Source organism: Lithobates pipiens, unplaced genomic scaffold (assembly GCF_037356315.1).
Source record: "Lithobates pipiens isolate NorthernLeopardFrog02 unplaced genomic scaffold, aLitPip1_a1.2 Scaffold_22, whole genome shotgun sequence".
NCBI classification, from domain to species: domain Eukaryota; kingdom Metazoa; phylum Chordata; class Amphibia; order Anura; family Ranidae; genus Lithobates; species Lithobates pipiens.
Window position 1 is genome coordinate 28,334,264 of NW_027507784.1, and position 14,692 is coordinate 28,348,955.

The 14,692-nt window shown below is 44.6% G+C and overlaps 1 protein-coding gene across 3 annotated transcripts in view; it reads left to right on the forward strand.

Moving 5' to 3' along the window:
- Positions 1–14,692, forward strand: part of LOC143923499 (nuclear factor 7, brain-like) — a 744,238-nt gene that overhangs the window by 3,230 nt on the left and 726,316 nt on the right. For 2 of the 3 annotated variants that reach the window (XM_077447210.1, XM_077447211.1), the window contains exons 2-9: positions 1,496–1,570; positions 5,539–5,675; positions 10,872–11,336; positions 11,420–11,515; positions 11,617–11,850; positions 12,223–12,245; positions 12,335–12,465; positions 13,379–14,079. The exons of the other annotated variant lie outside the window; for it this stretch is intronic. In XM_077447210.1, coding sequence (XP_077303336.1) covers positions 1,496–1,570; positions 5,539–5,675; positions 10,872–11,336; positions 11,420–11,515; positions 11,617–11,850; positions 12,223–12,245; positions 12,335–12,465; positions 13,379–13,917 — 1,700 coding nt within the window. In that variant the 3' untranslated portion in view covers positions 13,918–14,079. Of the gene's footprint in view, positions 1–1,495; positions 1,571–5,538; positions 5,676–10,871; positions 11,337–11,419; positions 11,516–11,616; positions 11,851–12,222; positions 12,246–12,334; positions 12,466–13,378; positions 14,080–14,692 lie in introns of those variants that run through there. 3 annotated transcript variants of the gene reach the window in all.

The window sequence follows — 14,692 nt, forward strand, 5'->3', positions numbered from 1 at the left end:
AGGAGTGTAGAACGGGATGGGAATATTCAATAATTGTACAATCTGCAGATTTATAACACAGTGACAATCCTGCCCCCAGTGCACCCGCATCGTCACATGGGCTTCTGATGGAGACAAGTGGTCACTACACAGGAAACCACCCCCAGAGAATACACCACACACCCATCACTGGGGGGCATGTAGATGGGAAGTAACTGCAAAGGGGTGTCATGGGATCAGCAAGACTGAGATGTAGCCAAGGAATGGGGGGAAATAACTCATAATTGTGTATAGATATGTATTTGTATATAGTTTATATTAATATAATTTCAGTGGTGGGTAGAAATCTCACCTGAATGTGGAGCAGCCGGAAAGTGTTTATTACTCTGCCCCTGTCTGGGTATATTCAGTTTGTTCCTCTGTTCCCATTGGCTTCTATCTGGGTATATTGGGTGTTTATTCCTGTACTCACATTAGCTCATGTCTGGGTATATTTGGTTTTCCTATTGGCTCTTTTCTGGGTATATTTAGCTTCTTCATTCCCCTCCTCCCCATTGGCACTCCTATCTGGGTATAGTCACTGTTTATTCCATCCCATTGGCTAATTTCTTGATATAGTCAGTGTGTGGGGTTTTGTTATTCCCTCTGCTCCCATTGGCTCCTATCTGGGAATATTTATTGCTGTGCTCCCATTGGCCACTGTCTGGGTATATTCAGTGTGTTCCCTCTACTCCCATTGGCTCCTATCTGGGTATATTAGGTGTTTATTCCTGTGCTCCCATTGGCTCCTGTCTGGGTATATTCAGCGTCTCCCCATTGGCTCCTATCTGAGAATATTTGGTGTTTTTTTTCTGTGCTCCCATTGGCTCCTGTCTGGGTATATTCAGTGTGTTCCCTCTACTCCCATTGGCTCCTCTCTGGGTATATTAGGTGTTTATTCCTGGGCTCCCATTGGCTCCTGACTGGGTATATTAGGTGTTTATTCCTGGGCTCCCATTGGCTCCTGTCTGGGTATATTAGCTGTTTATTCCTGGGCTCCCATTGGCTCCTCTCTGGGTATATTAGGTGTTTATTCCTGGGCTCCCATTGGCTCCTGTCTGGGTATATTAGGTGTTTCTTTCTGGGCTCCCATTGGCTCCTGTCTGGGTATATTCAGCGTCTCCCCATTAGCTCCTATCTGAGAATATTTGGTGTTTTTTTCTGTGCTCCCATTGGCTCCTGTGTGGGTATATTCAGTGTGTTCCCTCTACTCCCATTGGCTCCTCTCTGGGTATATTAGGTGTTTATTCCTGGGCTCCAATTGGCTCCTCTCTGGGTATATTAGGTGTTTATTCCTGGGCTCCCATTGGCTCCTGTCTGGGTATATTCAGCGTCTCCCCATTGGCTCCTGTCTGGGAATATTTGGCATTTATTTCTGTGCTCCCATTGGCTCCTGTCTGGGAATATTTGGCATTTATTTCTGTGCTCCCATTGGCTCCTGTCTGGGTATATTCATCGTGTGTATATTCTATTACAGATGACGCGGAGATCGTGAAGACCCGGATGAATAAACAGGCCGGCAGGGAGGAGTTCTACGTCCATTACGTTGGTTGTAAGTAACACGATGGAAACCTCCATTTTCCTTTCTGTGCTCTCGCTGTATAAATAATCGGCTGCTCCGCCCTGCAGCGGTGTCTTTGTTTTCAGTCTCTGGGATGTGTAATGGGGGGGGATCTGCCATGTTGTTAAATCAGGAGGTGATTGAGAAGCAGAACTCTCAGGGACGCTTCCAGCATTTTATACTGCATTTCTATAGAATGTACATTTCTTGTCTGCCTAGTCCTGTGTACTTCAGCTGCCCACATACATTAGTCTCTAGTGCTGCACACAGCCTCCGGGCCGGCTCCATGCTTATGCATTAAGCCGGTAATGTATGTTGTACATGCATTTTGGAGGCTCCCTGTTTGTTTTCGCTAGACCCCAGCAAAGAGCGCACCGCCATACATTGAGGTGTTCTGGACAAAAATGGGTCTGCTATTTTTATTTTTTTGGTCCATTAAAGCTGGTAGTCCTGCCAGTTGCGTGCATACATATGGAAGCGTGGTGACACCGTGCTGCCACATGCATACAGCTGGGAGGGGGTAGGTTGTGTGCTAGGTGGTTGTTCAATTGCACACCCCCAGCACTGTTAGGCAGGTGTCGGCCAATGCTCCTGATACACGGGCAACTGAGAGGCGAGTACACTGATCACATGATCAGGAAACTCCTCTGGTGCCAAGGCTGCCCTTAAAGGGCCGGCGCCTGCTTGCAGGGTGTTTAAGAACCCATAGGAAAGCATTGGGCAGATGCAGTGCTCTTCACCTCTTAGAACACACAGATAGAAGTGTGAATTGGGCCTGATGGAAAAACATATGAAGGTGTTTGCACAACAGCGCCTGCCCACAGGAACTAGGATTGTACAATTCTGATCATCGGAAAAACTGTTTTTATTTGGATGGTTGGACCTGTCCAGCTCAATGTTACTTTGTTTGGGTCTTGTGACTCCAGGCAAACTGTGCAGCCCAGGGGGGTAATGTATGTGGTCGGCTGTAGGTTGGGGGCACCCGGGAGCTTTTCATGGCGGTCATCTGGTCACATGAGGATTATGTGCAAAATTGGTTGGTCTGACTTCAAGGGTTTCCCTCCGACTTCCACCAATTAACATTGGCTTTCAAATCAATAAAAAGGCCACGTGTAAAGCTCTCGTGTGTGAGACTCTCCCTGTTACAAAAACATTCGTTAAACAAACTAGAATACCTCATTGCCCTCGAAAGTGACAGAACCAATCTGGTAAATGTTTGCGTCAATATGTAAGATCCCTTAAATGGGATATGAATCTGCAGGCTGCCATTGCTGAACTCCTAGGAAATGAAAAGTCGCATGGCTTTTGCCGTCGGAAGCTTAAAGCGAAACTAAGCCCAAGCCGAGGAAGCGGCCATCTTGGCCTCTGTTTGATCTTCAGCTGCTATGGTGCTGCACATGTGACCGGCTGTGACACCACATGTCTGACAGTTTGAAAGCACGCACAAGTGTAATGGCATTCCTTGCATGTTAGGAATGGAACTGTTTTTAAATTGGGGTTAGTTCCACTTTAAATTTTTTGTTGCTCCTCTTCTCCCGCCAGGCTCACATCCTGCTTGTTTCAGGTCATTGGCTTTGGAAAATATTGGGCCCATACAGCCAGGCAACTAGCATTTTTATTCAGCAATGGCAACCTTTCTTCCTCATTTTAATCTCCTGTAATCTTATTTTATTTTGCTGGGATAGCCTGTTAAATGTTTAACCCGTGGCTCCTATCAGAGCTCATATAAGAGTCGCCTTGTGTTTGTTTTATTTTTTTTTAAATGAAGAGCGAACAAATCCTCCTCTGGCTCTAAGGGTCAGCCCTCTGGTTTTATTTCGGCTGCATGGCTCTAAGACCCCTTTCACACTAAAGCGACGTTGGCTGTAAAGCACTGCTAGTTTTAGCGTCCCTTTGCTGCTGTTATAAAGGCACTTTTTGGCCGTTAGCAGGGGCGCTTTTAACCCCTGCTAGTGGCTGAATAAAGGGTTAAGAGCGCCCGTGTTCTGATCCTGCCAATGCACTTTAGTGAGGCTGCCCATTAATTTCAGTGGGCAGTGGAGGGTCGCTGTACACCGCTCCGAAGATGCTGCTTGCAGGACTTTTTTTTTTTTTTTTTTTCCCTGTCCTGCGAGCACACCGCCATAGTGTGAAAGTACTCAGGCTTTCACACTGGTGAAGCATGAGAGGCACTTTCAGGTGTTATTTAAAGTACCCCAGTGTGAAAGGGGTCTTATGGTTGAGGGGTGTGCTTTGGTGCAGCGTGTTTAATAAAAATCTAAATACAAGTTTGGTGTTTTCTACAAACACATTGATAGCATTGAATGGTAATGCTTGTAGAATTTTACTGCACCTAAAACGTAGAGGAGTGAAAATCAAGGCCATACAAGGGTTTAATCTCCTGCTTTAAATTTTATACATTGTGCTCTCCTAGAGCCATTCCAATAGGGCCCTTCTAGGACCCATCCACAGGCAGCTAATGGCTGGAGAGCAGTCTGCAGCATTGCAGACTGAACCTCGAGCCGGCACTCATTTCATCTTTGCACAACCAGCACACCAAATATCAGGGGAGGACTTGTGTCCTCCCCTAAGGCATTGGTGTGTATGGAGTCTAAAATAGGCCAATGGCAATTATGTTCTATGAGAACAGTTGTTTTGATCGGCTTGTAGCTAGCCTTGAATAAGAGTGTGATTCGATGTGCACATCTGATCTCCCTTTACTCTGTAGGTGAGGTTTAGGTCTTTAGCCTATGCTAAAAGGCATAAAGGCCTGCTGTTGCCAACCGGGGCGGGCGGGGGAATATCGGCAACTGTCAGATTCTCACCTTTGACAGTTGCTGCCCCAGTGACCTGCCCCGATGTGGTGGTGGAGTGCCTTACAAACTTAAGACTGGTCACTCATGATGGTTTTTGGCACCTAAAAAAGCCAAATCCATCTTTGTGACCGTTTCATGTTCAGATTTTTATGGAGTAACATGAAGTGCGGTTACATACAACATCCCACACAGCTACATCATCCAGAGCTGGGATTGTTGGCAAATGAAGATGGTCTGATGGGACATGCTCTCCCTCTTACCGGTAGTTCAGCAGCACTTCCTCCAGCCTTGGGTTTGTACCTCCTGTACAGACCTTAAGCCAGATACACACTATACAATTTTTATTTAGATTGATTTTTTTTTCTTTCCTTTTCAGATTTGCCAAAAACATGAGGTCAAACCTAAACATGTTGAATTTGTATGCAATCAGGCAGGCACTTGCACTACATACTTGAAGGGAAATCTGACAGAAGTTGTATAGTGTGTATCCAGCTTAAAGTGGTTGTATAGGGGAAAAAACAACCTGTAATGCAAAGGCATAATGAGCTAGTATGCACCACATACTAGCTCATTATGAAATTATTGCTTTAGAACAAGGCATTAGTATCTAATCCCGGTCAACGCCGAGGGAGCTGACATTTTGCACTTGGCGTATCTGCCGGCTCTGTGAGTGGCTGGAGTCTCGATGACGTCGCTCCCGCACATGCATGCGGGAGTCTTCTTCCTAGCAGCCAGGCATTCAGAACACATGCAGCTGCATGCAAAGTGAATATCACAAACCGTATAACTGTAGGTACAAATTTTACAAAATGGGTATACAACCACTGTAAGGCTTGGAAGGGAAGAGCCTCTGCATTGCACCATTCAGTTGCAATGCTCTGCAGACAAGATTGCAATTAAAAGGTAAATGCACATTGATGGGTGAGATCAGTGTTGCTGCATTTAGTTGTCTTCTCCTGTAAATGGACAGTGTGTTAAGGAAATTCCATTCCACGGGTTTAATTGTTCAAATGTTTTTAACCTTATCCATGTTTTCCTCCAGTGTCCCGGGATCCTGTGGTAAGTAGAAGCTGGGGTTTGAGCCACACTCCCTCCCCCGCCTTCTCATCTTGTCTGTGTGTTATGAAAAAAAAAATACCTATTGTGAGCTCGCTTTTTCCGCAGTGGCTCGCCGTCAAAACGAGTGGGTGGACAAAACCCGATTGGTGCTGAAACCAGTGAAAGAAGAGGAAGTGCCTAACGGAGATGTCGTCGAGGATGGAAAAACGGAGGAGAAAAGCCCAGACGAACCCGAATCGAAGGTAACGCACGCGGGCTGTCAAACCCACTCCGCCAACCTCTCGCCGCCTAAGTCGAAGCCTTTGAAACATTGGCGCCTTATTTTTCTTTTGTCATTTACCATCACTGCAGCCGGCTTTTAGCCCGGAAACACATTTTTAGTTTATGATTTTTGAGGATCGCCTTTTTTAAGGGTGCCGTGTCTAGAGGCTGAGACCTCCTGGAGGTCTCTCTGGAGGCTTCTGAGAAGTTCAGTTGGCTTCCTTCTCCAGAGTGCCTCACGTTAAAGGCACCTCCAGGAAATGTACAGTTCTGAAGGATAGAGCCCTACATTGATCCCACTTTTATGACTGTATTTTTTACTTTACTTTTTAAGGGAGTCATTCAAACAGCACCCCACTCTAAAATGCGTGTGAACTTCTGTCCAGGAGCAATGAGGCTTCAACACGGTTTGTCTCCCTTTTTTTTTTTTTTTTGTAAACTTTATTTACACAAAGTGACACTTCCTCCACATTGGTGGTAACGGGTGATGCTTTCCTGTGCGCTGCAGTAAAATGCTGCATGTACGTACCTTCCGTCTGTGTTGCCGTGTGAATGGGGTACATAGAAGAAATTCTGTGTTGATGCAGTGCAGAAAAACGGGTAACTGCTCTGTAAGCGAGACCTAACACTGAAACATTTTTTATTGCACTTTGAAAGTGCAATTGAGTGGCAGAAAAACTAAGTGGCCCATCATGTCTGCCCTTTATGATATAACATTTTTTTTTTCCTTGTTTTAAATTTTTTTTAAGTATATATTTTATTCGCCTTTTGTCCTACAATTGTTTTTTCTTATGGGACATTTGTGAATTTTTCGTTTCCTTATTTTTCCCTTATAGTCTGCTTCTTGCGTATTGCGCTCTTCAGTCTACAACTTTTCTTTTTCTCCCACATTCTGTGGCTATAAGAGCACTTTCTCACTGGGGCAGGAGTTTGGGCACTTTTAACCCCCTAGAAGAGGGTTAAAAACACCCATGTACGCTTTGCAGGCGCTTCGGCAGCGCTGCCAACGCATATCGAAGGGCAGGGGCGGTGGATCACTGCTTGCAAACCGCCCCAAAGATGCTGCTTGCAGGACTTTTTTTTTTTTCATCCTGCAAGTGCAGTGCCCCAGTGTGAAAGCACTCGGGATTTCACACTGGGATTGCAGATGAGGCACTTTACAGGTGCTATTTTTAGTGCTAAAGCGCCTTAATGCGGGGTTCCACCCTAAAGTGGAACTTCCACTGATCGGAACCCTCCCCTCCTCCGGTGTCACAATTGGCACCTTTCAGGGGGGAGGGGGGGGGAGATACCTGTCAAAAACAGGTATTTACACCCACTTCCGGGCATAGACTCCCGTGGGAGTCTATGCCTCCCTGTCCTGCCGCGCTGTCTGCTGGGACCCACACGGGTCCCAGTGACAGCGCGGACAATTCCTATTGCGCTGCGCGACTCGCGCATGCGCAGTAGGGAACCGGGAAGTGAAGCCGATTCGCTTCACTTCCTGATTCCCTCACCTAGAATGGTGGTGGCAGCAGCCGAGAGCCGATCGATCGGCCTCGGCTGCTGACATCGCTGGACCCCGGGACAGGTGAGTGTCCATTTATTGTCCATTTAAAAGTCAGCAGCTGTAGTATTTATAGCTGCTGGCTTTTAATTTTTTTTTTATAAGTGGAATCCCTCTTTAAATACACCCCAGTGTGAAAGGGGTTTAAATGTCCTTTTTTCTTAATGCGTTTAAGTCAAGTGGAGTTTCTGGAATCTTTTGCTTTTAAATTGTAACTGCAGAAAATGCAATTAATGTCATGAAACATCTGTGCAGTGACGGGCACCGTATGTACAAACTGCACGCTCATACAGGCTTGTTTAAAGGCATGGTCTACCTCCTCATATTTAGGGTGTAACACCCCAAAAATCAACACTGCCTTGCTGCATCCTCTAGGGAAAGGCTGATTATTAACTTAATGTGTGGGTCTGCTGGCACAGCTACTCCATCCAGCTTTTTATTTGCGTTCTTTTTTACTATGAGTCTCATCTGCCACCTTGGCCACTGTGGCATGTAGGGAGCACAACAGCAATCCCTCTCACTTCTGTACTTCAGTGGCCCCTCTCAAGGCCACCTCTTCATACAGACCCGCGGCTGTTTGCACCCGTTACCCGCTCATTGCGGTCACGATGCTCTGCAGGCTTCATTTCAAAATGTAAATGCGTGTTTATTTTGCCAACGTTGGTGCATTTGCCAACTTTTCTAAAAGGTGGACTATGCCTTTAAAAAGCGCGATGGCTACCAGGTGTCTGTTCTGATTGGGGATAATTTGCCATTATGAAAAGGTAATGAAAAGACTATGGTGTGTTTCATTTTAGAATGTGCTTAATGTGATATGCCAATGACAAAGTCCCACTGCAATACAAAGACTATTTTTTTATCTGGCAAGTTTCCAGAGTTGAACCAAAATGTATATTTTGCACTAAATGCTTTTGGATTTTTACCCTTTTCACTAAGGGCTCTTTAACACTGGCGGACTTGGCCAATGGATCCGCCTGCTCAGCGGGGGATCTCTCCTCTGATCCCCGCTCAGCTGGCAGATGACAGATTCATGTCCTCTCTGCTGATAGACACAGCCCGCTTTCTTCTATGGGCTGCTTGATATAAACGGACCACCTGCCCTTTTTTTACATCTGTCATCTGATTCCCCCCCCCCCCATCCCTCTATTTTGATCGGATGTCGGCGGGTGTTAACAGACGCATGTCTGTTTACATCCACTGCGCCATAAGTGGCAATGGGTGGTTCGATCAGGTCTGCCTAAAACAGGCGGAGCCAATCAGTCTGCCTGTGTGAAAGGGCCCTGAATGTAATATATTTGGGGGTTTTTTTTTTTCCGTACAAGCCATTTGTTTTTAGCATCGCATTTTTTTTTTTAATAAAGCATTTTACAGGTCACGTCATTGGTGTAGTGGTGCAGTTGCATGCTTTCAGTCTAGCAGCAGCACCAGGTCTGCTTTTTTATTTTAGGAACACGAAGACTTAACCTTTTTATAAATCATTTAAACTTTCTAGCTACCTAATAATAATCAGTTCATTTTCAGCTGTGATTGTGTTTTGTTGCCGTTGTAAACATGCATTGCAGCACTGGAACAAGCAAACATTGCAGAGTGTTGCACTGCAAACAGAGAACCACCCACATAAATTATAGATTGTATTTTCAAAGCCTTGCTGAGTTGGGGTGATAAGGACCTCTCAATGCTCACACATGCAAAGCAAGTTGCTCTGTGTGGACCTTTTTGTGCTCCACGGCATTTGCAGACCAACATCAGTCTGTATATTTCTGATTTGTGAATTTCTGGTGGTTTGACCACCTTGGATATCAAACTTGTAGCACTCGAAGAAAATGTTTTGGAGTGCAATGAAGCAAGTACTGGGCATACGCTCCCTTTTGGAATCGTAGACATTTGCTTTATTCTTTATATGGGGATTGCTCTTCAAAGAGCATGTGACAGTGAGGTGGTACTGTCACCTCCATCTGCTTGAACCCCCACATTAGCACAACGCAACTGCATACATTGCATGAAGTTGAGGGTCCTTGCAGAGCAGCCCTATTCACTTGAATGAATAGCACTTAGCAAGGCTTAGTTACTGGGTATAACTATGATTGCCAAGCAAATAATTGCAGCTGCGGCATATGTATGTCCTCTGCAGCTAAAGGAGGGAGCGGTTAGGGGAGGTAAGTGCACAACTTTGCCATGAAATTTTACCACCCCATAGCAATTATTGTGAACGAGCTCACTTTATCAGGTGTTCAGAATTTTAGCAAAGCCTGAGCAGTAAGTACACATTTATTTTCTTGCTTCTGTGAATAGGGAGCTCTGAAGTGCATCACTCTGCAAAGGTTACAGCGGCTGCAGTGTTCTGTATAATCGCTGAATGTTGGCTCTTTCTTCCTCTAATTTGCTCAAACCGCTGGTAGAATGGAGTTCAATGTAAGATAAATTTAAGTAAACCTTTTGGCGAAAATGCACTTTGGTCTGTAAACTCTCATCCATTCACAAAAGCTGTGAACAGATTATAAATTACGTCTGCCGCCATGGCAGAGGGACTTGTAAATCTCGATGCATCACATGTGAAGTCCCGGCGCTCAGTCCATTCTGTTTCTCCAGCGACATACATGGTGGTGTCATACCTCTATGCACCTGGGGCTGGGAGGGAGCATTTGCCTGGGCATTGCATATGCAATGCAGTGTTCTGCAGGCTCCAATGCAGACAAATGAATGCGCTTTTTTTATTTTATTTTTAATTGCTGGAATGACCTGGTGATTGAATTTGAGACTGAGCAGTTATTGCAATATTTTCTATGATACCGTGATCTCTGCCAGTCTGTTTGCCATAGAGATTTTACGTTCATCTATTTGGCTCCTTGGTGGACCAGTACAGAATAAAGATTAAGCTAGCCATAGATGTTGGATGACCTGATCTTGGTTGTCTTAATCTGATGTCTATGCCAGCTTATAGCTATATAAACAAAAGCCAAACTATATTTAGCTCTGGATCTTGCTTTGTATTTTATAATTGAACCAGCAAGAGTCCAAATATGTATTGGTCACCTCAGATGAAATGGCTATTTGTTGTTTTTTTTTGGTCAAAACTGTCTATATACCTTTTTTTTATTTTTTTTGCTCCATTGTTTTCTAAGAGAAACTACTAAACACAAAAATAAACAAGTGTTCATCTGACATTGTTTTTCTAAGATTGCATTTCACCAGTTTTTTTTTTTTTAAGCACATATTGGAACACGCTTTTAGATCCACCCCAAAAAATTGTTTGCTCTTTGGGATGGTGCTTTGTATAATTTTTTTTTTGGGGGGGGGGGGGGGTTGGTAAATCAGTTGCGCTTTTAAATCGGTTTTAATCTACCTTGTTGACTTTATGGGTTCCCCAGTCTGTATGATTTAAAGTCTATAAAAGTACTTGTGTGTTTTTTAGGAAGTGTACCTTAACCAATGTTTCTCCTAAATTCCATTTAGCTGGACGATCGTTTCTCGGGACATGCCATTTTTAATAGACCTTTTATTTTTGTTAAACAAAAGTGACTATCTGAATCTACAGTATCGCACATGGACGTTTATCAATAATACCCCATTTCTTTCCTAACTGCAATAAATTGCCTTCCCTTAGACTTTTTTTTTTCTTTGTTTGTTCTAGAAAGCCAAGGTGGAGGTCCAAGAAGCCCCCGAGGGTGGTTCTGCCGTGGCCTCTGGAGATTTTGCAGAGGAGTTGACCTGTCTGCTGTGCAATGAGCTCTTCAAGGATCCCGTCATGGTGGAATGCGGTCACAACTTCTGCCGCAACTGTATTGACAAGTCCTGGGAGGGTCGGGATTCCTTCACCTGCCCCGACTGTAAGGAAGAAATAACTGATAAGAGATACACTACCAACCGAGCCCTGGCCAACCTGGTGAAGAAGACTGCCGGTTCTGCCACCGTGACTCCTTCCAAACCTGTGGGGAAGGAAAAGGCCCGTCCCCTTGAGAACTGCCCCGAGCATGACGAGAGGCTCAAGCTGTATTGTAAGGATGATGGAACCCTGAGCTGCGTCATCTGCCGTGACTCCCTGAAACATGCAAGTCATAACTTCCTTCCCATCCTGGATGCGGTGGGCGTCTACAGAGTAAGTGATCTGTAATATTACTGCTGATCCTGAGATTGAGGTTGAGTATTTTATTTACCATGATAGCCTTGTTTCCTCTACAGGCTGAGCTGTCCTCTATAGTGTCTCCCCTAGAAGAAGCCCTGAAGGTGACTGAACAGCTGACCAACCAGCAAAATGAGAAGATTGAACAACACAAAGTAAGCCAAATCCTGGTCCATGCATTAGATTGTGTGATTGATGCAGGTCTCTGCAAACATGTTTAAAAAGTAGTATCTCACCCTACTTCCCTCCTCTACAGACCAACCTGAATGGGTTCCAGGACCACATTGTGTCTGAGTTTGAGAAGCTGCACAAGTTCCTCAAGGAACGAGAGGAAAAACTGCTGGAGCAGCTCCAGGAACAGGGCGAGAGTCTCCTGAAAGATATGGAGACCAACCTGGTGAAGATGCAGGAGAATAGAGACAACATCCAGCAGACCATCGGTGTGGCCAAGGAGAGAATGGATGACACAGACTCCATTTCTTTCCTGACTGTAAGTGGATCTTCCCTGCTTTAGTCCCTTTACAACCGCGCAACACTTGTGCAGCAGCAAAAGGGTGGGGTTTAAATGCCTCCACACAAAGCAGATGCATCACTGGGCCTCTGAGCTTTGTGCCGAGTGCTTGTGTGCTGCCAGCGTAAAGACTGAGCTGTCAGACTACGCTTTCTGCACTAAAGATCTTTAGCTCGTGGGACTGACGGTGGTCACATGATCACCTATCCTTCTCACCCCCTGGTATTCCAAATAGTTTAAATGGGATGCTTGGGCAGGCAAGAAGGGGTTGCAATTGGAGGGTTTTAATCCATTGTGGTTGCAATGAGTTAAATAATTTTTATTTTTTCCCCCCCCCCTTTAATTTTGCAGGACATCAAGTCATTCATTGAGAAGTAAGTTTCACTTTATATTTGCATAAATCTTCATCTTATTAAACAAATTTGGTCGGTGTTTTATACTTAAGTTTCTTCTGTTTAACCAGATGCCAGGAGCAGCAGAGAGAAGTTACATCTGGTGGGAATACCCTTCTATCCAAGGACCTTTGCCAGGGCACCTTCAAGGGCCCTATTCAGTACGCAATGTGGAAGCAGATGAAATCCTTCATTGCTCCATGTAAGTACAGGCTTGTACGTCCAACATGATTTGGTCAATGTGTTCTGTTTTAAATTTTTTGGGTTCACTTCTTGAATGCATACTCTTTAAATCCTTGGAGCCCAGACTGCAAACCCCAGGCCCACATGCAGCTCTTCGATACCCTTTTTTGGTATGAGAACCCCCTGAGTCTGTAGTGGGAGTATTTACTTGTAAAAGGGGTAACAGTGAGCTTTACTAGGTTTGTGTAGCCATCCCCCTTCTCACTGTCTTTTGCAGCATATTCCCAATATAACCTGTGACGTTTCTGTAGTTTTTGGGCATAATTTCCTCTAGTGTCTGCAGTGTTCTTTGGTAAGATTATATCATAAACATAGCCCTCTGGTTATGCCAAGGTGGATACAGTTTTGGGGGCCTATAATGAACATTATCTGTAGCCCTCTGTATAATGTTCAGGGGGGTGCAGTTTGGGCCCCTGTACATAATACTAATTGCAGCCCCCTCATTTATTTTTGGGGCACCCTGCTTAATGGCAGTCAATAGTTGGGGCGACTCTGCTTATAGTGAGATTATTTGTGACCCTATGGTCAATAAATATATACTGTAACAGCCACAAATCTACAATCTTGTAGATAAGTCCATTCCTGAGACTTACTCTGCTCATATAGGCTCTTTGAATATCACTCATGTTCTCTATAAACTGTTACTTCACACGGGGCAAACTCGGCCAGCTGATCTGCCTGATCAGCTGTGGATCTGTTTGAGCAGGCAGTTGAGGGTCCATGCTTGCTCCACTTATGCAGAGCGGGCAGGCACAGCTCACTCCCCTCAAGTTTTTGCTTGTAACATGACAGAATGTGGATAACTTCAAAGCACCATACTATCGGCTTTTTTTTTTTAACACTTTTTTTTTTTTTTTTTTTTCCTTGTGCAGATCTGACTCCGATGCTGCTGGATCCAGGCACAGCCCACCCCAATCTGGTCTTGGCTGACGGGCTGACCAGTGTTAAATATGGGGACACCAAGCTCCCCCTCCCTGACAATCCTAAGCGTTTCAGCCAGTGTATTCTTGTTCTTGGGTCCTCCGGCTTTGCGTCAGGCCGCCATTACTGGGAGGTGGATGTGGGAGACAAAACCGCTTGGGATGTCGGTATGGCCAGTGAATCCAGCAACCGCAAGGGTAAGATCAAGCTGAACCCCAAGAACGGATACTGGGCCATCTGGCTGAGAAACGGCATCTCGTACAAGGCCCTGGAGTCCCCGTCCAAGAATCTGCTTCTTGATGTCAAACCGAAGAGAATCGGAGTGTATGTGGATTATGAAGCAGGCCAGATATCTTTCTACAATGCCGATAACATGACCGCCATCTACACCTTCAATGCCACCTTCACGGAGAAGCTGTACCCGTATCTGTCTCCATTCCTGCACGAATCTGGGCGCAATGCTGAACCCTTACGTATCGTTCATGAGTAATGTTAGGAGTTGCAATGCTGCAACTGTTCTGTAATTTTCTGATTTTTTTTTTTTAAAAAAAAGATTCCCAGTGGTTATGTTAAGACAGTTAATTTTGCTGTTCATGTTCTTGTGCATCTTTTTTTAATTTTAGTTTCTTAAATAAATTGTTTAAATCCAAAAGTAGCTGATCCTTATTTCAGTTTTAAAGTGTATTTCTACTTCTGCAGTCAAATTGGGATAGCACCTACTTTGTATGTTCATATTCACATAGCATAACAATGCTGGAAGCAAGGTAAGGGTTTTTGGGGTAGGTACGTGTTTGGGTCCCCCCCCCCCTTTAACATTTCCCTCCTCCAAGGAGTTTATATGTTAAGAACATTTCACCTATACATGAGAACAGGTCACCTCACTTTTTTTTTTTTTTTTTTTTTTATTCCTCAAAAGCTTCATACCAATATGTATTCAGTTACTGAATGCTGATCCAGAAGCATAAATTCTCTGAAGAGCTTGGTGAATGTTCTGATATATTTCCCCCCAGATGTCTTTCTCTATAAATTAAGGTGTGATGCATTTTTAAGAGGTCATGGTTTGTAACACTTCCTTTACTTGAAACTAGTTTCTGGAGAAGAAATACTTTGTGATAATCCCAGAAATAGCAGAAAGGAGTTTCTGCAATAACTCTGGAGGAAAAAAGCTCATTGCGCTTTCATTATGGTCTTCATTTCATTCCATAAAGTATTTAATGTCTGTAGGGTCACCTCTGGCATGCCAGGATGTCTGTCATCCTTGTAGC